The sequence below is a fragment of the Acanthopagrus latus genome, chromosome 13, assembly GCF_904848185.1.
Source record: "Acanthopagrus latus isolate v.2019 chromosome 13, fAcaLat1.1, whole genome shotgun sequence".
Lineage (NCBI taxonomy): Eukaryota > Metazoa > Chordata > Actinopteri > Spariformes > Sparidae > Acanthopagrus > Acanthopagrus latus.
In genome coordinates, this window is record NC_051051.1 from 5,910,702 (window position 1) to 5,935,606 (window position 24,905).

Here is a 24,905-nt window from a genome sequence, read left to right on the forward strand (position 1 = left end):
GAAAACACAGGGAATTTGGCGTTAAATGCAACAGTTTCCTTAAAACATATTCGATTCATTTGTGAAGAAGTGTGACCAGCAACTGGGACTAACATGCTGTCCACCATTGATCAGTTTTGACCAAGCAACTAGTCCGTCCAAGCATTTAGCAAACCAATCAACCCATAATCAATACTGACAAAGTTCATTCCTGCAAAACCCTCATGGTGCAACTTTACAAAATACACGTTTTTTCTGTGATCTCCTGAAAAATATCCAGCCATATCACATTTGCAAAGGTCGGATCACCTTGGTCCTACGTCATCATATGTCCAGTGGTTTCACCCTGAAAAATATTGTCGCTGAGGTCACTGGCTTGGCAGCTTAGTCACCTGTAACTCCACCAATGTCATCTCCACCGCCCTGCGCAAAATGGCCAACATTTATTAAGGATCATCAGCCTGTTGTACGCATGACAAAATAAAATTGTGTCTTAATTTACAAAAGGAATGGGAAGCTAATTTGCAGGAGCACCACCAAAAAGATGAGTCAATTAGAGCCACTGTTCCTGGCTTGTGCAGCGGTGGTCGGGCTGCGGTGAAAAACTGTGTCTGAAACTCTCACATCCGGGAGGAGCAGGTGTAAAAAATCTGCCGCACTGTTTCATCGTGCACACGCGAGGAGGTGAAACACAAATGCCGGGTCAGAACAGCGATGTGTGAGAGATGGCCAGAGGAAGAGAAGTGAAATTGAAAAGGATGCATTATGCAGCTACTTCACTGCAGATCACCACAGGAGAAGATCAGCAACGCAACAACCTGTTATTTCTTCACACAGCTTTAACTGTCTTTATCCCTCTGTGGCCTCCAGCTTCAGTAACTGCTTTTACTAACTTTTAATGGCTCACAGCCTTCCAGTCCAGCGCCATATGATTGAAGCAGCCACGGAGATGCTAAGTTTTGCTCCCCTGACGGTAATTTGCCGCGGGCTAACTAAATATCCCAATACAGTTTGATTTAACTTAAAAAAAAGGAACATTTGAACGTGTGAAAACAGGCTGCTTACTAAAGGGCGAAACTCAAAATTGAATACCTACGCTGAAGAGCTGAAGGACATGCAAGTTTAATGTGAGAACAAAGACGGCATCGAGATATGTGAAGACACTGATCTGTAATCCAAGAATGAGCATTTTCATCCCCTTTCGGCTTTCCAGCTAAACCATTAAACGTCTCTCGTCATTGTCGTCGCCTTTCCGGGTGGAAATTTAAAAACAACATACTGGAGCGTCAGAGCTGGAGTGTCTGTGTAAAATCTCAAGATTTGCATAAATATGTTACACATTTTTCTGTCTTACCCCGTGCCTGCTTCTCCCCTCCGTGTTATTTTTTTTTCCACATTGTTTCACACTATATTCATTTCCTCTCATATCCTACTTGGGGAGTTAATCACATTCACGCTTTGTCTTTGCGGCCTCAGTTCTGCACGCATGTTCAAAACACTAATAGCTTTTTGTAGGCGCGACACTGAGGCTCTTTGAATTGTGTTTGCTGCCACAGGTAGAAGTACTAAAAATTTCCACAAATAATAATGACATTGTGCGCCGCAATATTAGCTACTGGCTTATCTTTTTTTTCAACTTCCTCAGCACTCCCAGCAGCAGCAGAACACCCCCCCCCCCCCACACACACACACACACACACACACACACGCTTTTATAGCACATACTTAAACCGGCAGCGCCTTATTATAAAGGATTTGCGACGAGGTGCATTGTTTACACTTAAGAGGGAAAAGAGGAAAGGGAGGATACACCCGTGCATAAACACACACACACACACACACTCATCCAAATCAGACAATAGATCAGAGTAATCAAAGTGAAGCAGCTGGGACTTGAGTGACTTTGATTATAACCTGCCTGGCATGGCCCAAAAAAAGATATTTCCCCAAGTTTGTCCAGGGCTTTGTGAGTCAGAGAGGGGTGTGTGTGACACGAGCCAAACTGCCCATGTGTGTTTCGCACAGATTTCGTATTTCGTCTCGAGTCCGTGAAGGTTCGCCAGTAAAGTCACCCCCAAAGTTATTTGAAAACTCAGAGGTTTTAAGTTTGCAGAAAAGGGCTGAATATCACTCGACTCCTGGTCGTTTACATTATCGACGGGTCAAATTTTTCCTCCCTGCTCTGCGATTATCAACACTTTTTGTGCAGACTCGGCTGCGTCTGGAGTCTCACGTGGAAAACACTGTAGCGCACCTTACCCAAAATGATCGGGCTGATTGCTGCAGCCCAAAATTTATGGAGGAAAAAAAAAAACCCTGAATATTAAACATTTAGAATTAGGCACTAGACTGCTACGCATACCTCAAACTTAACATCTTAATGAGGGCACGATGTGTCAGGCACAATTACTTGCACTGTGGTGTTCCACTCAGGCACATATAGAGACAGCTCTTTGCCATTCTCAGGTACTTTGACCGCACAAAACAGCGCTGCAGGGTCTAAGAACAGAGAGAGTAAATCTTGTCTTGATGAAAAGAATAAGGGGCTTTTTCATGCAATATGCTTGTATGATTTTTTTTTTTCCGTGTGTGTGTGTGATGGATATGAATAAATTGAATAGCTCAGGGATTTACTAGGTGTCAGGTTTGTGCTTCCACTACGCTAGCCTCCACATCCACTCGCCGTGATGTCAGCAGCTGCCAAGAGCATCTCACTGTGTGTGTGTGCGTGTGTGTGTGTGCGTGTGTGTGTGTGCGTGTGTGTGTGTGTGTGTGTGTATGCTGCAGGGTAGGAGTTTGGGATATTGTTCCTGAGGTGTCTGGACAAAGCAGTCCTTTTTAAAGCATTCTCTGGACAGTATTAACGTGACCTGACTTTGTTTGTTCTTTTTTTTTTATGTGGACTGACAACAGCTGACGTCCTTTACACATTGTTAAAGCACCGGCGTCAGCTCCACAGTGTGGGCTATGTAACAGTGTTTTTTTTGAGTAGAAGAAATAGTCAAGATTCCCTTTTCTGGCCTCAAATGTTCAAATTTGCTAGTTGATGCACTGAAGTTACATACTAAAAGGCAGAGTTTGAGCTCTGAAGAAGATGTATATTGAGAGTTATGCTCTTCTGAAAATCAAGATGCAGAGGCTTATTGTTGCTACTTCTGGAAAGATTGAAATAGTTAAGTGGCGGGCAGCGCGAGATAGCTTTTGTAGCTTTTTGTTGACGACCTCATGGAAAAGGTCCTGCTTTTTCTCGAGGTATATGGTTAGTCATTTTGCACTGCCTGTCATTGTTAAAAAACGCTAACAGGTGTCGATAAGAGTGCACCAGAAGCTTTTTACATTTTTGTCTCCCTCTCTGTACGTATCTGCGGCATGCCTTCTATTACCATGGTAATGCACTAGGGCAGTAATTGTTGCAGCCCTCTGCACGCACAGCCTCGCGCACTCAAGAAATTAGACACACTCGTGTGTGAACGCACCCGCACTCGGCCGTGCACGCTCCTAACTCTGCTTACTGTCTCTGAGGGATGTGCAAAAATAACTGAATGTTTGAAGAAGTGGGTTAAAGGAAAAACTGGGTTGAAGAGTGGTCCATTTTTAAATCTGTCAGCTTGAATTGAAATGTTTTGTCGAAAAAAAAAAAAAGAGACTTTAAAATACCAAACCCTGCCGGACCCAAATGATCAGAACTAATGTTGAGGTAAACGCAGCGAGGAAGGGGAATTTCCTGTTCCCTATTGTGACTTGTTTGTGTATCATGGCATTGTGCTATACATAACCGATGCGTATAGTTTGTTTTGGTTAAAATGCATCAAAAATCCAAGCAGATGCTGCAAACCTTTTCCTGCTGTAGTATCTCAAACCAAGTGGTACAGCCATAGGCGTACAGGGACACAGTATACAGCCATGAGGCTTAATGTCTGTTGTCACCATGGAGAGAAAAATAGAGAGAGTAATTGTGTTGTACCAGCACTCAAGCAATCTCATCAGCTATTGGGCAGGCAGACATGTCAAAGTATAAAGACAAGGCTGAAAACTTGACCGGTTGCAGCCTGATGGAACACGGCTGGAGAGAACAGCCGAGGGAATGGGTGGCCCAGGAGGGAAGCAGGACAAACAGCTGATGTAGAGAGGCGAGCAGAGATGAACATTGACTTGTTTATTTATTTATTTTTACTTAGATTGGCAATGATAAAAGTGAGTGATGCTGATAAATACTTGCACAGCCAGTTTATCAGCAGCTGTCTGGCTTGGGGTTGCCGGCGGCAGCATCCAAGGCTGATAACCTCTGAGGCCTCAGGCATGATGCTGGGAGGAGGAGGAGGAGGAGGAAGAGGAGGAGGTGGTGATTGGGGGGGGGGGGGGGGGTGATGTGGGGGTGGGGGTTGATGATGCAGCTGCTGGGTCTCGGCCAGTGCATAACCCTAAACCGGCTAGTTGATATTTTGCATGTCCATGTAGTAGTAAGTTGAACATTGCAGAGTAGGATATAGAAATAAATAAATGGATGAATAAATAAATTAAGAACTGCTGCCATAAGCTCCACTGACAGCCTGTGATGCTCATTACAGCATCAGGATCAGAAATACTTTATTGATCCCCGAGGGTGAGTTGCATCGCAGTTGCTCTTGCTAGAATAGACATGTCACAGTGTAGAGAAATTCTAAGAAAAATATTAAAATAGCAACAAGATAACAAGAAATGTAAATAAATAAATAAATAAATAAATATATAAATATATAAATATATAAATATATAAATATATATATATATATATATATATATATAATATATATAATAAAGCATATACAGAATGTAAAAATATGTGCATTAAAATGCGGCTCCCTCTCAAATATATAATGGTGAAATAGGTCAGATTTCACAGTGATTTACAGTATCGGTAAATGCTACTTTCCAGACATCAGTAGAATATGAAATGATAATGCAGAGAAAAAAAGATATCGGGCGGTGAGGAAGTGAATTGAGCAACAGGAAATAAAATTATTTGACGAATGATAAATGGAGACAACTAAGTTATTTTAAGATCCTAACCTCCTGTGGATCGTAAATCATCGCTATCGTAACACTGTACGTCATCTGTGATGCTCAGACGCATGTTAGCGTCTAATGTTATTTCACTTTGTAATCAATTGAACAAGCTAACATCAGGTTCTTTTGCATCCCTATGGGATAGCATAGCATAGCAATACTGTCATGTTAGCATGTGTGTGATGACGGGTTTTAAAGGCTCATTCAAAAACGACCGGATCTTTGTTATGTATTTTGTCAAGTTATGCGGTGACATCATCCTCCGTGTTTCAGGGAAAATCGGCATCGCATCCCCCGGTTACACCCTCCGACTGCGAGGAAACGCCAGGCGATGCATCAAACAGCGACGGAGGAAGCGGGCAGAACAGTTTGCTCGCACCTCTATTGTTCAGTGTTGTCTGTATTGCTCAGGTGTAGATAGATTTGAAACATCTCAAGACATTCGGTGTTGTTTTGATTGAGAGACACCTCGTGGCAGAAATGACGTACTTGAGCTGATGCTGTGACCCCTAGTGTACATGTCATGCTCAAGTTTTACAAATATCTTCACACCCACTTGTGGGTTATTTACCTCCTATATATGTATATATATTTTTATTTTATTTTTTTTCTATATTGTTATCATTGGAATTTTACCTTTGCACCTGTATTGATTGTCAGAGATGGTCAAGTCTGTTGCCTCTCGCCCATTGCACATCTTCACGAGCGCTGAAGAATCGCCGGGGTGGGATGTCTCGTCCTCGTCAGCGTAATCAAACAATCCAAACCAATTATTTTTGCTGCATGTTGAGTGAGCAGTCTCCACCACAAACTCTCGCGGTCACCTTTTTCCTGATTAAGTGTTCATCTTACAGTTGCCAGCACCTCCACCTCCAGCCCTGGAGCGCGCGCTGTGAGCTTTTTTAAACCAGAGCTACACTGAAATGTATTACGCTTATCCTCCTCGTAATTTTTTTTTTCTTCTTTTTTTGTGTGCGTCTGTTTTACAAAAGTTAGCTTAATCTTCTCTGTGGTAAAACAATGCAATACAAGCGCAAAGCATGAAACATCACAGAGGCAAAGTGGAAAAAAGGAAAAAAACTGTAATAAGAGAGGGCTCATGTGTGGGAGGCTGTGTGCATATGTGCAGGCGATGTGCCTGCGAGACTGTGTGCACCTGGAAAGCACTTGACAGATGGTTACTTCGGCTCGAGCTGAACGTTGCTTCTTTTTTCTCTCTCGGCGTTAAGCCTCTTTCATAAATCGAAAGTGTTTCGGTCAGCATTTTGATCAAGGTAGACTCTTTCAACCTTCTTGATAGTTTGCTGTGCATCTCCCGAGTATGTTTATCCTGCCCTGCATCATTTATTTCTGTTTGATTCTGGCGAGCCGGTGGGGAGAGAGAGATCAGGGCTGTGACTTTCACCGCTGCCTCCTCTGTTGCCTTTTTTTTGTCGTTGTTTGCCAGTAAGATTACAGAGAGCAGCGCATCAGAATCATTATATCAGTAAATTCGCGATCTGTAGCATAAATTGCGGTACTTTGGAGGAGACAGTGAGGATTATGTATGGGAAAATGTGTGCCGTTATCCTCCCTCCGTTCAAACAAAAGCAAGAAAAACTAGTCAAACAGATACTTTCTTATCCTGTTACTGCACTAGTTAAGAGCTTTAATCAGTCGGCCTCTTATTATCTCCCAGTAACTAGACAAAGAATAGTAGATCGCACTCGATCTGTGTCGAAATTGCCTTAAGCTAGGAAACGTTATGTCCACATCAGACATGCTAAATCATTTGCGGTGCCATCACCTCTATTACCAGAGGTCGACTGAAACAGGCTCTCCACAGTGTTCGAGCAGCCTCTCTCACTGCAAAGTCATATCAGGCCAAAGCAATAACCATAATAACACCATAGGTGTCATAGAGACATGAAGAGCTGGAGCCTCGGTTTTATATTACTTTACATTTTGATAGTGACCTTAAAGAAAGGATGAATGAATCAAACTTTTTGGTAATGTTTCGTCGGTCTCCGATCAGGTGTTTACTGTCGTGTGTCAGTCAGGGAATTCGGCACGGATGCTCACCACTTGTTTCAGATGTTGGTGTATATATCCAATAAATTCATAGGTTAATTTTTAATCTTGTGCAAAAAAAAAGGAAATAGTCCCTTGCAGATTCCGCTCTGACACTGGTGTTGGATTGCTACTGTATTTCCCTGAGAAATCGTCCGCCTAAATTTAGCATGTACTCTCTGCAGCAGATGTTCGTGCCCTTTTTGACGCCGTGGGTAATAATCCTTAATATTCTTGCCGTTTGAAACTAAATGAGGCTTTAATGCACTCTGATTCCATCTTCCAGCACTCATTAATTGTTTTTTGAAAAGTCCATAAATTATTTCTGTTGTTTCGTCTTAAGTTTAGCGAAGATAAACAGAAACTTTTATGGCTGAAATGGAGGTCTTTAATTCTGTGACAGCCTGTTTTTGATTAGAGATTCAATTTGAAACGTCATTGTGAGGGGAAAAAATTCACGGAGCAGCTTTTTTTTCCTCAGCTGAGAGTATTTTCCTCCCTGCCAGAACCTTCAGCATCTGCGACCTTGCCATAATACTGGAGTGTTTTTTGAAACTTAACTGTGTGAACCCGTTTTATTCCTGTTGAGCAACAGTGTGTCCTCACTCTTTTATATTGTCCCCATCACAGGTGCTGCTCACTCAGTGTGTTTGAAGCCTCATTAAAGGTGTTGTGTGATGCATTTGAAGCCTCATCACTAATCCTCTCCTCTCGCCCTTTTCTTTCCAGATGGTCACAAGAACAAAGAAAATATTTGTGGGTGGCTTGTCAGCCAATACAGTAGTGGAAGATGTGAAGCAGTATTTTGAACAGTTTGGGAAGGTAAGACCGTTTTTGTTTTTTTGTTTTTTTAATTATTACCCTGCAGAGTGTTATCACAATAACTACACTTTCATCTCTTCGATTTCGCTACATGCTGCAATTATCATCACTGAGAAAACATGACGGCGCAGTAAAGCATGTAAACCTATCCTGGTATTAACCCTAAATTAAATAATGAACCTGAAAATTAGCATAATGTGTCTCCTTTAAAGACTCAGTGTACAGCGCCCCCTGTCGTCACTCCTGACAATGTCAGCCCTCTAATCCCTACATCTGTGAGAAATTTGAGCTTTTAAAAGAAGCCAGTTTGGCTCCTTTTTCACACAGAATGACAAATAAATCTCAGTTGTGAAAAACAAACAGCTGAAGTTATGGCAATAGCTTCACGCGGCCCAACTTGCCTGGTCAACAACATGCATTTTGCTTACAGAGCAAACAAGCGAAAGGCATCCAGCTGCCATGACCGAACCCCCTCTGCAAAAAATAACGACGGAAAACAACGGTTATTTTCTTATCTCTGGTAGTATAGCATTAGAAACCCACTATAACTATAATATTAAGGGAATCGAAGCGATGGTGTTTATATTGTGGCAAGGCTATTGAAGAGAAACACAAAAAACACACCCAGTTCATTCAGCAGAGGCCCATATTCAGCTGTTTGTTCCTGTCTGCTGCAGCAGTTTCTGCAAGCTGTTCTCACGACCAGCACCCCCAGCTGAGTGAGGCATATATGCAGACGCTATCATACAAGGACATGCATATTGCAATCCCACACACACGCAGACACGCACGCACGTGTTCACGCACTCTCAAGTGCATGCACACGCACTTGGGCGTGTGCACGCACAAACAGGCTTTGATACAGTGGCAGCATTTCACAGATAATTTCCCCACACTGAGTGGAGATCCATTTCCCTCATGTCATATTCCACATCAGTCAAGGTCACCTTCAGCTGATACAGTCCCTGTAACATCAGCACTTGACCTTGAGTTTAAACAATTTCACTGAGGATGGATTTTTCACGGGCACATAATGTACCATGTCCTGAAGGAGACAGAAGAGCTGTTATAGATTAATAGAAAACTGTTATTTTTTGCAGAGACAATATGCAACCAGCCCTCCCTTGTAAAGCCATGTCTTATTTTCTTGACTAAAGGCGGGCAAGGTGAAGGACTTTGTTTTGCTCTTTGTCTGCGGAAGTGGTGTTGAAGACCTCGCCGTGGCCTGGCCTGCCGTTCCAAATAAAGACGGCTTATTTGCACAATAGAAAGCAGCGAGCAAATATTCAGCACGACTTCGCAATCAATGTATCTGAGAAAGGGCTCGAAATGATTTTCGACTTGATTGAATGACATAATTGACTTGATTATACAAAGTTTTTTTCCTCCTTGAGGAATCCTCAAATGCTTAGGAGGAAACAAACAAATCAGACTGATTGAGCAAGATCTTGTGCATGTTTCTGTGTGTGCTTTTATAGCCTACTTGTGCATGCTTGGATGTGTCTGCAGTACTGCTCTCGCCATGCGAGAGTGTGTCAGCGATTAAGTGTATTTATGTGGGTGCATGATTAGGGGTGTGTTTGTGTGTGAGTGTGTGTGTGTGTGTGTGTGTGTGTGTGTGTGTGTGTGTGTCTATGTGTGTGTATGAGCAGGTTTGAGTGTCTTCAACAAAAAGGAAATCAGAGGAGATATTGTGGGCAAAAAAGAGGTATCATTCTCTCTCTGTTTTGTGTGTGTTCTTCCGTTCTGCCTTACACATCCCGGGATTTATTAAATAACCTGCCTGTCACTGCAACCTACCATTATCGCCACATACACACAAGTCTGAGGACTTATCCACAGAAGGGAAAGCCAATTAATTCAGTTTCCCCTCCATAGAATCTGGGTGGCAGTATGCGTGTCAGTCAGTCATCTGTCTGTCTGTCTGTCGGTCCTGTGCGTATGTCAAGAGGACATTAGCCGGCGTGGTCGCGGGGCAGCGAGTCATTTATATTTCTGGGAAGTATGTTTTCAGGCACTTATCAATCATCACGCAAGTATAGCTTAAGGCAGCGGCAAATGTTCTTCCTCAGTGGGAACAAGCCATTTCACTGATATTATTTAGCAAGCACTGTATTTGTGTGTGTGTGTGTGTGTGTGTGTGCGTGTGAGGCAGCATAGGCCAATTAGCAGGATGTGGTCTGCAGAGATGGCGGTGGTCGGGAGGCAGTGGAGGGGAAACAGCTGGTGTGGCCACAATTGGGTCACAGGTTCTGTCTGTAACCTCCACACCTCTCCCCCCCTCCCTCCCCCATCCTCCCCTCCTCAGTCCCTCCCTTCTGTCTCCATTCTGTCAGGGGGAGAGGTGGCATTTGTTATGGGGAGAGGCTGACAGCTCTCATGCACATCAGTCTCAATGCCACTCTCCCAGCCGTCACCATTAGGAAAGAGCACATGCCCGAGCTTGGCACGACTTCAGAGAGGCTCCTCCACAGCCACAGCCCCCCCCCCTCCTCCAACACCACCACCTCCATCACCACCCCTCCTTTTTCTTTCTCTTCTTTTTTTTTTCTATGACGCCTACAGTGCATGCTGAAGGTGTGCATTTGAAGTGATTGTGACAGTCATTTGAACAGAACTGAAGTGTGGTTCTGTTTGGCTGATTCTAATGCATCTCAGATGGATCCCATTACCTGCCTAATAGTAGCCACATCCTGCCCCTCCATTTTTTTCTCTCTTTCTCTCTCTCTCTCTCTCTTTTTTTTTTATTCTCAGGCAGCACACTGCACCTTAGCCCTGCGAGCCAGATGAGACAATCTTATCAACACTGCCGGCCCTCCCTTTATATTCAAGGACTCTTAACTGGAGGCTGCTGCTGTTCCTGGCTTGCAATAAAGTCAAATGAACCAGTGTGCTATTATGTGCTACTGTGCACACTTTCTACCGAGTAAGAAAAGACAATGTTAGCCTTTAGAGAGCCCTTTTTTTCTGCCCTCATATGTAGGCCTCTCCAGATGACATTTTCCTGCCATTTCTATCTGATGATGTTGTTATATCTGATGATGTTGTTATTGCAGTAGGCACCGTCATATGTAAGTATTTTTTAATGCAATTACCGTACTCCCTTTGCCTTTGTGTGTGGTTTGCATAACAAGAGAAACATCCCCCACAATATCAGCATACTGAGGTGACAGCGCTGAGACGATGTTATGATATTATCATGCATAACGCCCTTTATAATTTTGGACTCCTTCAGAGACCGTGCTTCCTCTCAGGTCAAAGGCCAGGGACAGCTTAAGAACAGCAGATGTGCCTTGCAGGTATTTCAGCAAACTCTAAAGAGTAAAGTTTTATTGAGGTAAGACACTTCATACTTCAGCAGGCCCTTCTTAAGTAGTCTTTTTTTTTTGTACGCTGGTATACAATGCCCTCTTATTTGCCAATACATCAAACACCTGTTAACAACACACCCACCACCCCAAAATGTTCCGCCGAGGCGAGCACTTGATTAAAGATGGTGGATGGTGTGATGACACCTTATAAATTTGGATGTGACGTACTGCCAGAGCCCTGCCCAGGCATGAAAAGAGCTTCTCCCCACAGTTAAAGGCATAATTAGCTGAGGTGGCTAATGCTTCCTCATTGGTTTATTGTAATCAGCTTTGGGAGCGTCTCATACTGCCCTTATTTGGCTCAGCCGAAACAACTCACTGACTCACTCTGTGCGCCCCTGTCCATTGGCTGGGCTTCGCTGCGCACGCCTGAAGCTGACTTTTAGTTTAATCAGTGCTACTTGCTTCCATGTCACTGGCCTGCTACAATCATCCCTTTATGTCCAGCCTGTCCTGGTTCTCATGCTCCACTGGTCTACAGCCAGATCCTGGAGGTGGAGCTGAATGGGAGGAGGAGGAGGAGGCGGAGCTTAACCAGTTCACTGCCACTGGGCTCAGAAGGGATAAAGGTGGACACACAAAGGTCACGGGTGGTGCAGCGAGTCCACAGACGAAACAGTTGCCTCCAAAGTTTAAATCAAAAGGGTGATGACACCTGTTGGAGGACAGTGGAAATGTATAGATAAGAGTGAAGAAGCCTGCCGCATTCCGTCCCTCCCTCTTGTGTGTTTCACCTCCGGCCAGGCAAGCGTCTGCATACTTCTCTCATACTTTCACTGAGAGGAAGCAGATGAGAGGAAATTATAAGAGCGTCAGGAAAAGAATTCCTTGCTTGGTGCATGAAATTCTTTCTGGGGCTTTGGTAATCTAATACCACGGCTGACATTTCGTGTGCCCTTAGATTTTGTAAATGGCAGAAAAATAACTCTGTGTGACCGCCTGTAAAGACTGTAGGAATTAATTTTGCATACCTCCCCCGAGTGCTTAGGCCTTTAGCAACACTGGCAGTTTTTGAAAGAAAAAAGAGAAAAGAAAATAGCCTGACTTTCAATTAGCAAAATCAGTTATCAAATATTGTTGTTTAATATTTTTTCCTGAGGATAAGCTAACTACTACTATTCTAGCATTATTATGATGCAGTAAAGTTGCTTTGTCTAATTTGAAACTTTTAACCCTTAAAAAGTGCATTTAAATCCCTGAGCAGAGATTACAAATCACCAATAATCATCGGCGTGACATTGATGTCATCATTTTTGTGTTATCTATTTGATTGCAGAATTTAATTTCACCTTGGGATGACAGTGCAATTAAGCTCTTACAGCGACAGGCACATACGCAGGCCTGAGACTGGAATCTGTGAAGGTGCACGTTAAAAGCACTTTGGACTGAAGTGATGGGCGCGCTGAAGAAAGCCAAACCCAAATACACTACAGCTCCATGTTCGTGGGTGATTAATGCAGAAAAAATACACTTTACATGAGCGAAAAGAACCTAATCAAAAGGCCACAGTCCTTCATTCCACTTCCTCAGCTAGTGCAGGTGCACATTTGCATGCCATTTACATGGTAGCTCGCAGTGACCACTGCTGCTCCGACGTTTGGGTGTCCATCATCCGCTGACATTCTGTGATTGTTTCCTCTCTGCTGCGACTCAGCCAATCAGTTGAGGATATAGTCTGGTTCCAGTGATTATAAGGAGTGATCAGAGCAGCAATGATGGAGCATGTGCCTTGCAGTGGAGATTTAGCCAGAGGCTTCAATCTCATTGCAGTCACTTGTAGTTAGTGACTGAGACTAGCAGCGAGAAGGGCAGAGCAATATAAATGAATTGGCTATGAATGTGGATACGGCCGCCGTGCTGCAGGGACACACGGGGGAAAAGGGCCAGTTAGACAAACTATTTCATATCCCCCTTGACCTTTATTTGCCCAGTGGCCCAGCAACATTTCCAATAGAGTAGCTTTTAAATGGCCGCTGAAGAATTGAGTGGTATTATTCACGTCATTTTACTTTTTTTTTTTTTTTTTTTTTGGTCCGTCTTTGTATATGAGAGCGAACGTGTTTGTGTAAAAGCGAGTGTCTTCTCTGCAGGTGAATGAATTTTTACTTTAAAGGATCAGACCTTTAACAGAAGATTAAATAGATTTTTGACTATTGCTGATCCTTAAAAATACCTATCAGACGTCTCCTCCAACCACTAGATGCTGCGCAGTATAGGCGGCTCACAAAGAGAGCCGTGGATCAGGGGAGATTGACACCTTTCTGTAGGTCTGTAGTCTCATCTCCCAGCTGTCCCTCCTGAAATGGCTCCCTCGGGATAAGCCGGGATTGGCTTGATTGTGTTATCGGTGACTGATCGGGTCATTGAATGATGGAATTTTGAGCCCCTGTTCTGCTTAAAGAATGAAATGTTTAAAGAAGATTGACTGTGATTGGATCAGATCCAGCACCTGCTCAAAGGGTCAATCAGGTGAAGGCAGGAGGCAGCAATCTCTGCTGTGCTATTGTGACACGAATGGAAGGGGGAATTAATGTGTGTGTTGGGTTAGGCTGGTGATGGTGGTGGTGGTGGTGGTGGTGGTGGATGGATGGTAAGGGGGGGGAGGAGATGCCATTCAACACGGAGGAGGTTGAAAAATGTCATCAGAGGAAGTGTCATGAGTAATTTGCAGCAGTCTCACCATCAGACGGGCGTGGAGGTGGACGCCTCCACCTCCACGCCTCCACCTCAGCCCTGCAGACTCCAATTTGGTCTTCAGGGATACCCATGTGGGAGAAAACATCCGTGGGAACAGAGATTCAAAGACAGAGGGTTTATTTCCCAGATGGATGGGAAAAAATGTATTGATACGTGCTGCATGTATGTTCAGAAGACTGGCATGGCATGAAGGGTTCGGAGTGTGGTCGCCTGGCAGAACATTAATGTACAGGAGGTCCAGGGGAACACTTTGAGAAAACAGCAGTGTAGCATGTTTTTTTTCTGGTGGATTTGTGGCTGTTGGACCAGAAATTGGATACAATTAAGACGATGATGTGAGAGTATGAAATTAAAGGGGCCCTGTGGAGGCTTGTTGTAAACGTGCATCGTTTATTTTCAGCTTTACTCCCCAAATCACGTGTGTGTATCTTTGAGGTCTAACAAATGTGTCAGGTGTATTTCAGTGTTTTAAACATAACTGTGTCACATTTATTTTTTTTAATTTTTGCAGTGTCTTCTTCTCTGTCTTTACTGGCACACTGAAGCATAACGTGGTGCGTCACTGCCTCCTGTTGATCAGTGCAATAATGTGACACCTTTGCATGCACGTGTGCATGCGTGCAAAAACAACAATCTATTTATTGGGTTGCAGAGATATCTACTCAATTTGGCATGTTCACCAGCTAAGAATAACACTTCGCACACCAAGAGGTGACAGTCTGATAGTAAAAGCTCTGGTGGAGTTGCTGCTGAATAGGACTGTTAGCTGCACAGTCAACAGAGCTAACTAGCTTACACTAGCAGCTACAGGTAGCAGCAGTTAGCGGTTACTCAGGTAGAATGCTGCCCGCTATGAATTCAACAGGTGATCAAGTGTTACATATTATACCTTTTAAATGATATAATTATATATATTGAAGAGTGTTTTATATGTATATATATTTCCTCTATGTGCCTCTTAAAATCTCTTCAATCTGCTTCAGATGTCGGTGTTGGTTTTGCTCTCTCAGATTAGAAATAAAGCAGTGTTCGATACAAATACATTATAAATGGGTTATATACACATTGAATTTAGGTTAGTATATAAAAGTTATGTGACTAAATGTGTTTTTCTATGATACTGAATGAGTCAGTTCTAGAAGAACACTCTAACTAATCTGTAAAATCCATGAGGTTTTGGTGTTACACACCACATCTGTGGTGTTACAGCAGCTTTACTAAAGATAATTTGATGTCTTCTCTTGCACAAGTAACTTCTTTCTCTACGGTTTTACTCCAGTCGCACAATGTCACCAATCCTTCTGACGTAGGGTTGAAATGCGACGCCCAACAGTTTACCAAAGAATCAAGTTTAATAAACACTATTTAATGAAGTCACAGCCCCTCCGTTAGTTAAGAATAGATGGAAGTGAGAAACAACCGGGATGAAGTTGGGTGAGGTCACAACTAAGCATGATCGCTCGTTTTACTCATAAGTAAACTGAAGACTTTAACTTTCTCCTTGGAATGATGGGGTTAAATAGCTCCTTTTTTAAAGAAACTAACAAAGTTCCTTGAAATTTCTTTTTGTCAAAAGATGGGTGGATAGAAAAGCATTTCGTCGCTGTGGCTCAAGTGCATTTCTTAAGAGTAGCAGAGACAGGCACATTTGAGTCGAGGTCCACAGAAGCCGATGTCGGCCCCTCTGAGTGACGGACCTTGCGCCCCGGCATGTCACAGCAAAATGAGAAACAAAATGATGGTGTCAAATTTCAGCTCTCATGTGATGGGCTTTTAAAGAGGATGAAAAACTGCTTTTCAACCCAAATAACCCTTTTCATCCTCATCAGATCTTAACAGAGGGTTGTCAGTGCTCCACAACACAGGCACACACACACACACACACACACACACACACACACACACACACACACACTGTAGAGCTCCAGGAAACCAGTGAGCATGAACCATGACTCAGCACCACCTGGCGAACAGGCAAGTCGACACAGTGCAGCTCAAATGATGACGATCTGGGCTGTACGTGCGCTTTTATGGATCTTGAGACATTTGCTCAAGGTGTTTGCGTGGTCCTCTCAATGGATTTATCCCAAATGTCTAAACAAGCGAGGCAGGCGGCGGCAAATCGAAATGCTCGGGGTTTAAACTGCAAATCTGATGCTTTGTTCACATGTGAGGGGTATACAGCAAACAGAAAAATTCAATAGGGTAACAATCCTTTTTTTTTGTTTCTTTTTTTTTTTTTTTTTTAAATGTTGACAACCTTTGCCATCTCGAATATCAGCAACTTCCAATGTGCAGCCATAAACACGTGGGAAGAAAAAGCTGAATATTGGTTTCGAGTTAAGTTCTTTCCATGGATTTGATAATATCCTTTTCATACACCTGTTTTAATAATCTTTTGTGAAATTGCACTCTGAAAATTACCAGTTACATGAGAAGAAAACGAGGGGAGTGTATTTTGTCACCGGCATTTGCGGTGATTGACGACTCTGACAGTAAGTCTTTTGTTGTATAGCACAATGGCGGTTCAGTGTTGGAAAAATGACTTCAAGTAGCCCCGTTGCATGTGCTTCTTCAGCCACCTACCACAGCGTGACCAGGTCCACCGGCAGCTCACTGCTCCTGCCATGAGTGCCCTCCCACACATCGCCTTCTCGAAATCACCGGGTAAATGTTCTTGCGTGGAAATGTACACAATGTGCTGGCGCTTGTTGTGAAGGACTAATGAAGTCTCAAAGGTTTCACTTATCTGAAACACTTAGTGCTCACTCCTGCTCGTCTACTGTGTGTGTGTGTGTGTGTGTGTGTGTGTGTGTGTGTGTGTGTGTGTGTGTGTGTGTGTCTCACGTGCTCCGTTCTGTTCAAAGTGTGAGACTGTTCGAGATTTAAGGCCCCCCGAAGTTGTCCACTGTCTTAAATGATGGAGTTGTTGGGAATTGCTTGTTAGGTTTCATTTTGATACAAGTGTAAAAATCCAACATTGGTAGTGACAGACTCATTACATCCAGTAATATTTTTGCTGGAGCAGAGTAAGTAGGCCAAACAAAATGGGGTAATTGCAATGAAAAATGTAGTTTCAGCAAAAGACGTGAATGCAGCGGTTCCCGTTTTGTTTCTCACACATTCTGAGGTCTCATACAGCTCTTTTGTTGAAAACTTTGTAAGCATTTTTTTTTTTTTGCCTCCTTCTCTCTCTAGTTCATGTTAGAGATGTGCTCATTTTGAAAGCTTTTATTCTCTATTGTTAAAACAAGACAAAGAGTCAACAGCCATGCTAGCAGCTCGGTGAGGCTTCGCTTAGGCATATCAGTGGATTGAGCGAAATGCTGACGTCGGCATGCTCGAGCTTTCATTTTGTTTAATCTATGGCCCAGCTGGTAAATTAAGTCTTCCAACCCTAACGTTAGTGAATGTATGGTTATTCAGGCATCAAATGCATTTTAGATGAATGAGATAGCGTCATGAAAAAGGGCAATTAAACTGTACGTAAGCTGGATCGCGAGGCGGAGGCGCTCTCCCCTGAAGTTGTTTTAAACAAACATTGTGATTGGTTCTGTGCAGTCGATGCTCTGGACCAAAGTGCTGGACCAGCTGAGATTGCCATCCTTAGACTGGGACAGAGAGGTCAGTGCTTGAGTGCTTACTCACTGCCAGTGCCAATTAATGTGTTAATTTATAATGGCAACACACGTACAACCGAACGAGTAAGCCCTCATTGACTTCACAGAGGGGGCGGGCCTAAAAACTACATGCAGCTTGTTTACATACCGTTGCAATGAACAGTCACCCAGATGTAAATTGTCCACTAACTGCGTGTGTGACATTGTTGGTTAGAGTTTAAACAGAGTCCACTTATTCACCTATTTGCACTTGTATTTAGTTAATGGAGCCAATAAAAATGCTTATTTGATTCACAGGCACTGAAAACAAAAGTGGTGTAAAAGACTTAAACACCAAACAATGTCATTTAGAAAGTCTGTTTCAAACTTGTATTTTTTGGTTGGCAGCATTTTTCTCATTGTATACTGATTATTTAAACCAGGTTGCCTACATTACCCACAATGCAACTTAGCAACTGAGTGACATCATTTATCTGATTTCATGCATCGTCCTCTGGAGCCAAAAAAGGCTTAAATACCACTTGTTCACACATGCAGTATTACTCCCCAAGACCTGTAAACACAGTTTAGTGTGTGAAATTGGTGGAGTTGCCCTTTAAGGCTTTTTTTTATGTTGATTGAAAGGAGTGCATGTCGCCCTCTGATATCAACCAAAGCTCATTTTTACTTGAGGCGACTGTGTGACAGTCGGCACCACACAGGGGCGCTTTCACGGATCTAATGTCAAGATTTATGTGACCCGTCTTTTATATTTGAGGCAAAATAATCTGTGCTCATCCTCTGACATTTTTTTTAGGCATTTGTATTTTTTGGTTTTTAGTTTTTTTGTAATATTTGTCCTGAAAGCAAAAGTAAAAAAAAAGTAAACTAGCGGAAACGAGAGACGACAAAGAAATAATCTTATGATAACAATAATATTAATCTTAAACCGTGAACATTAATGTTGAACACAAAACACAGAGGTATGTATGTATCAAGAATACTGTCACATCTTGTATCAGAAAATCAGCTTTAATCAACGCTTGGTGTTTGAGATGTGAAGCTGCGTATGTCTAAGTAAACCCACAGCGAGAGGCGGAAGAGATATATATGATGGAGATGGAGACAGGGTAGATCAATATATCAATGTTAGATTAAGGCAAATGTATCCTTCATATTCCATCTTGAATAGTATAGGTGCACCCACATAAAATACATCATAAAAAGAAATGTAAAGCGGTGGAATAAAAAATTGTACAGTCGATTCAAAGATGAGGTGAATGTTGAGGTAAAGTCAACAGCACTCGTCTCACGCTGAATTGATGTGATCTGTAATTACCTGAGACGTTTTCCTGGTTCTTAAAACAGAAAGCACTTACTTTGTGTCACGGTGGGGGGGGCGAGGTTACAAGTGGGATTAGAGTGACTTGTCATGTAGTCGCGTTTTATGTTCATTCTAATTTATATGTGTGCGTCTACATGGCCGTCGTTATGTTTTCCTTTGCTCCGCCGACCTCTGCGTTTGATTTATTGCCATTTTCAATGCCTTTTTTTTTTGTGCGTGCATGTGTTTCTAAACACTGCGCTTTACCCCCTCGGACAGGAATAATGCAGTGAGCGAGCGGACGTGCACGTGATGCCAGAGACTGACAACAGATCCCTATCTTAGCTGCCATGCCATGAATAATCTTTGGCTTATTTTCTGAAGTGGTATCTCAGGGTTCTGGTCGAATTGTCTAAAAGCTAAATAAATCTGCTTGATTGAACTAATGGCACAGAGCCAAGATCTGGCACCAAGTCTCCGTCTCTCGGCCTTATCTTTTTGTCACGGACACATTGACCAGCCTTTGTACGCACACACATAGACCGAAGCGCCCTCCCAAGTCACTTCCTGATCGGGGGGAAACTTTGAACCCGACATGTGGCCCATAAGTCCTATCCACAGGTAATTAGGTTTGATGGTTAGTTGAGCAGAAGCATGGATTTTTATCCTCCTCTCTGTCTCGCCTCCTGGAGGGTTGCCTCAACTTGTTTTTGATAAGCCCACTGCCAGCCCAGCATCAGTCTCTTCCAGCTGAACACACATTGTAAAAAGCCACCAAGGCGCAGTCATCCCTTTTCAGAGATGAATGACCCGCTAATGTAAAATTATGTCATCTGAAAAAGGTGTGTGTCAGGTACAAGACTGAATATACATTTCAATTCTGATTTGAAAAATTACCCTCTCCGTATATATTACATACCTGACTGTCCTTTGAGGTAAATCACGGCTTATTTCTCCCTCTAGTGGTCTAGGTAAAGCCAGCTGTATTGGATGTGTTTGTGACAGACAGGAATATGTAAATGTCCCCCCGACACACACACACACACACACACACACACACACACACACATCGACATCCGGACCAACTGGTGTGAGCATCGTCCCAGCAGACATTGTATTTCATAAATTCATTGAATCGGCCTGATCGCATTAGTGTCACTTAACATTTTCGCCCAGCTTTCTCTGTGGTTTCCTTTCTTCTGTTCCTTTGTGGAAGCACGGAGGACATTTAAAAAAGAAAAAAGAAAAAAAAAAAAGTTTGTTTAATTTGTAAACCCATCTTTTTAAAAACCTTAGCAAGCAATCCGTGTCGCAGTGTAAACGGTTTTGTGTTAGCTGCTGAGTACGCTGTCAGGAGAAAAGCCAGAATTAGGTTTGAAACGGCTTTGAATTAGATTTGATTTGAATTTGATCGGAGGTGAGCACAAAGTAGGACAAGCGGTATCATGCTCAAGTGACGGGTTGATTGCATTGAATCATCTGCCAGCAAGTCCTCAGCTGCCAAGTCGCCGTGTGAATGGGAGGATATGTGCATGTAAAAAAAAAAAAAAAAAAAGTTACTTTCAATGAAACAGGAAATAGGAGCTACTCATTCACTCTGTCACTACAGCTGTGAGGAAGCCATACGCCAAAAATACAAAGATATTTAAATGTTATAATGAGCTAAAAAATATACATTGACAGATGCGTGCTACGTGTATCATTTGGATTGATCTATTTTTGACATACCCAGCAGCGAGACGAAAATTTTGAAGTTGGCACAGGGATGTGTACAAAATGTGATTGTGGGTTCGCATTTCAATTGAGTTTGCTTGTTTCTTGACAAAAGAGACACAGGAAGTGATCGTCATTTTCAACACATGCTTTGGCTCAAACCCTCTTTTCTGGAACGTGAATGAAAGTGACATGTTGTAACCATAGTGAATCTCAGTAGGTGCGGTAAGCACACACTTGATGTCACTGAACAAGGAAATTAAAAAAGACACACATTTATTTATTCCATTAAAACCCACCTTCCACAGCTGAGATCACAAAGTGTATGCAGTTTTAAAGAGTGTGGGCTGTACTCTTTATACTCAAATACATTATACATACATATATTTAGTGTTTTGATGTAATAGCTTGTTCAATTTGTTACATTTCTTTATGATAATGATTAACATTAACATTACATAATTAGGTATGTGTTCGATATGTAAGAATTTTATTTTACAATACATTTTTTCAACTATTATTGTATTTATATGTTAAGTTTTGGCCCTCAAAGCACTCCATATGCGATGTCCATCTTCACAGAAAATATTAAGTTAAATGACATTGAAACAAGAAAATGAGTAAAGCCATCAGTCACAGTCATTGTGTGCTCATACATATATACACTGCTTTTATTTTGTTTCTTTACTGCCATATTTTGCATGTTTAAAGTATGTGTGTCTGAGTTATTGTATGTGTTTTTTTTCACTGGTACAGCACACTCACCGTTAAAAAGTGTATAGCTGGCCCTTTACTGTATATTCCAATACGGCAGTGTTGTCGTCTTCCAGCCAATCAAGCTACATCTGTGTGTTTGTGTAGCTGATGGTAGTCAATGTTTACACGCACACACCCGAAATACACGTGTGAGCAGACATGCCTGAACATGCTGCACTGGAGATGACCCCGTTATAGGGACCCACACAGCATGTTGTGTTATTTACATGCAACCACATCATGATCCGTGTTGCTGAGTTTTGGGACAGTCTACTCCAAAAAAGATGAACTTTGATTTGAAATGTAAAGATATCATTTCCAAATAACCTCAGGAATACTGCAATTTATGGACCACTATAAATCTGTGATAGGCTATGATTGGCTAATAAAAAAGGTGAATTTGAACATGTTGGGCTGTCAGTAAATATAGGTATCAGGTGTATAAAACAGGTTTGGAGTCTTGAGAAATCTGTGGCACACCACTGTCTGTTTGATTGTAACCTTTTCCCTTTAATCTTTGGCAATAGTCTTTCTTCTTTCTGGCACTAAGTACTCTAAAAGACAAATGCTGATGAACACATGATGGCGGTTAATGTGTTTTTTTAGAGAGTGAATGGTATTTTCACAGTGTGAGTTCCAACCCATGGTGCAACAAATCTGAATTAGCAAAATAGCCACATATATCAGAATTATGTCCGTGCATCGCTTTAATGTTTCGCTTTTGTAAAAAAGTGGAATAGAAAAATTTCCTCCAATGGCGTTCGTCTTTTAATTAGGAATCATTAAACTAAATTGCCGCATTGCCATCTGCTTTGACGATAAAACACATGCAAAAGAGATGCAATCTTCCGTTTGAATAAAGGAGGTAAACTTGTCAGTGTGAGTGGAGTTTTTGGAAGTGTAACACAAGACACGCTTTAAAATCCCAGAGAGTTTGGGCTGATTTGGTTTCCAAAGTCAAAATAAAAAGCTTGTGTACAAGGTCGTTTGATAGATCTGATGTCCTCCAGTCTGTTTCTTCCCCTCACCTTGCAGCATGTATTCTCGCTCTTTGTTGTTAATACGACTGTGTCAATATATAAAACACAATTTTCCTTCGTTCTGAGATGGGGCCAGCATTCATTACTACCTGCAGCCTCACAGACACACTCCTCTCCTCTCCCACTCTGTCTGGCTGGCTGCCCAGTCATTGGCAGCTTGCACATGTGGCCAAACTGTAAATCAGATTCAGACTTTCCATTCAAGTGCCCTACTCAGGGGACTGGACTGGCCTTTATTCTGACCTTGTGGACCTTTTTATAGGCTTAGAAAAGAGCAGCAGAATAGAGATAGCTCCATAGTTCACACAGAAATGAAGAGCTGAGTGTCTCTTACCTTTGATTAAAATCTGACCTTGTGGCATTTTAGAAAATTTGTGCATTTGAGGTGCACCTTTTCTCTTTTTTCGAGTCTAACATTTCAGTGCGCGCTGTAAATCATCCACAGTGTAAATATGCTCATGGAGAAGCAGAGTGGTGTGATTTAGAAATTGGCTCCTGTGTGATTAAGGTTTGTTGTTGGAGACACTCTCCTCTCAAAGCAGAGCCGTCCTCATGGAGGGGAGGGGGGGTGGCGCGCATGTTTTGTCCCCCCACAGCTGATGCTCCGAAGAGAGTTTGGCAGGGCTCAAGCTGTTCAGCCCCTCACTCCCCCTCCTCCATCCCCCCCGCTCTATCTCTTCCCTCCATCACACCTGATTGCATTTGACAAATGCCCCTATTGGCTCCATATCATCAGGTGCGGCGGAGGCAGCCTAAGACTATATTACTCTGCCCATATACCACATCTGTTCTCCATTTTGCATGGCTGACACACTTGCTTCTGCAAGGTTCGAATGGGGCCAAGGCTCTGTCAGTGGAACAGCTTCCACTGGCGAAGGGGAAGTCGTGGTGAGTGCATTGGACATGGCATCCAACGTCACTGCTAATCTTTTAGAAGGTGTGGAGACGGCACGAGGGGAAAAATCATGTTCACATAAACTCTAATGACAGACACGGGGGTAGGGTTTGGTATTGAAAATAGGCTCTGAAATGGAGCTGGTTCCAAGTATATAGCACTATTCTAGTCAGGCATGCATCAATATGCATGTTTAAAATTTGACATTTTCTAATATATATTCTCACTTTAACCCCCACCCCAAGATCTAAGTAGAAGCAGCCAATATTTATACTCTTGTTATTTAATAGAAATGCATGAAAGTAATTGATTGATGGGGTATTTTTATGGTGTTTGAGACCAAAAGGAAAAGACCAAAATAATTCAAAGGACAATATGTGAAAGTGAAAATATTTATTTCCAACGTGGGTCCAAGTCTTTGTTAAGAAATAGTAATTAACATTTTAATATGAAGGAATTGACCACATGTCAAGTTCATGCTCTAAATAAATAGATAAATAGATAAGTAAATTGATAAATAGATAAATAGGGGGCAGCATGTCACCAGAGAAACCTCTTTCTGTCGGGAGCAGTAACTGCTGTTAGCCGAGTTAGCCGTGCAGCTAGCGGTCTGGACCGGGAGCTCGGGACCAGGGGAGTGTTGGTGTTTAAACCACTATCACAGGAGCTCTGGACCAAGACAGGCCAGTGCTAGCCAGTTAACATGCGAACTTCAGTAGATATCTCTGCAATACAATACTATACATTTTACTTTATTTTTATGTTTTTTAAGCGTTGCTACAATAAGTATTCAAACAGGAGGAAATGACCATTCTGAATCCCAGTTATTAGATATAGGAAAAAGCTTAGATTAGCTTTTTCTCTGCTGCAGAAACTAACTATTATTAGACAGACATTGACATCATTCTGTCCTCGCCTTTGCTCCGGTTACATCATGGCGATGATGTGCTTTGAGGCAACAGTGAGCTAATCAGCTGCTGATAGCTTCATCACAACTTTAGCCAGTTTGACCCGTGACACATCTCCTTGGTAGCTGATTATTAAATAGAGACTTTGAAAGTGACTTTGGGGAGATTTAAGTGGGGGGGAAACAAAAGAGCATTTCAGTGGCTCCTACCAGCGAGAGACGCTGATGGACTGTCATGGCCAGCATCTCATCAGCGGGAATGCAAGTAGGGTTGGCACAGTAGTCACCATGTGGTGGCAAGGTTAGGTCGCATCAGCTGCCTCCGGCTCTCATACAAAGAAGATACCGAGTCAGAAAACGTAAAAAAAAAAAAAAAAAAAGTTGAAGGAAAAAAAAAAAACTCCTTTACCTCGATTTCGCTCGGTCGATATCTTTGGAATTACTTTCAATTTGGAGAAAACAAATTGAGGAAGGGAGATAAAAAGAGGCAATGGGGGAAAAAAAATATTTAATTAAAAGTCACACGGGCACAGAGGGGAGGGGCAGAGGCACAAGACTGCCAGAAAGACAGATAGAGTGGCTCAGATCTATGAGGGTTCCTCATGTGCGTCATGTGTTCTCATGAGTCAACCAGACACTGCACCTGCTGGGTGGTAATTGGAGGGCTTCCTGGGAAAGGTGGCCGCTGCTCTGCTCTGCCTCTGGGC

At 42.5% G+C, this 24,905-nt stretch overlaps 1 protein-coding gene across 5 annotated transcripts in view; it reads left to right on the forward strand.

Annotated features, from left to right (window-relative positions):
* LOC119031202 (RNA-binding protein Musashi homolog 2) overlaps positions 1 to 24,905 on the forward strand; it is a 249,474-nt gene that overhangs the window by 71,903 nt on the left and 152,666 nt on the right. For all 5 annotated transcript variants that reach the window (XM_037119518.1, XM_037119517.1, XM_037119520.1 and 2 more), the window contains exon 6: positions 7,804 to 7,896. In XM_037119518.1, coding sequence (XP_036975413.1) covers positions 7,804 to 7,896 — 93 coding nt within the window. The remainder of the gene's footprint in view (positions 1 to 7,803; positions 7,897 to 24,905) is intronic.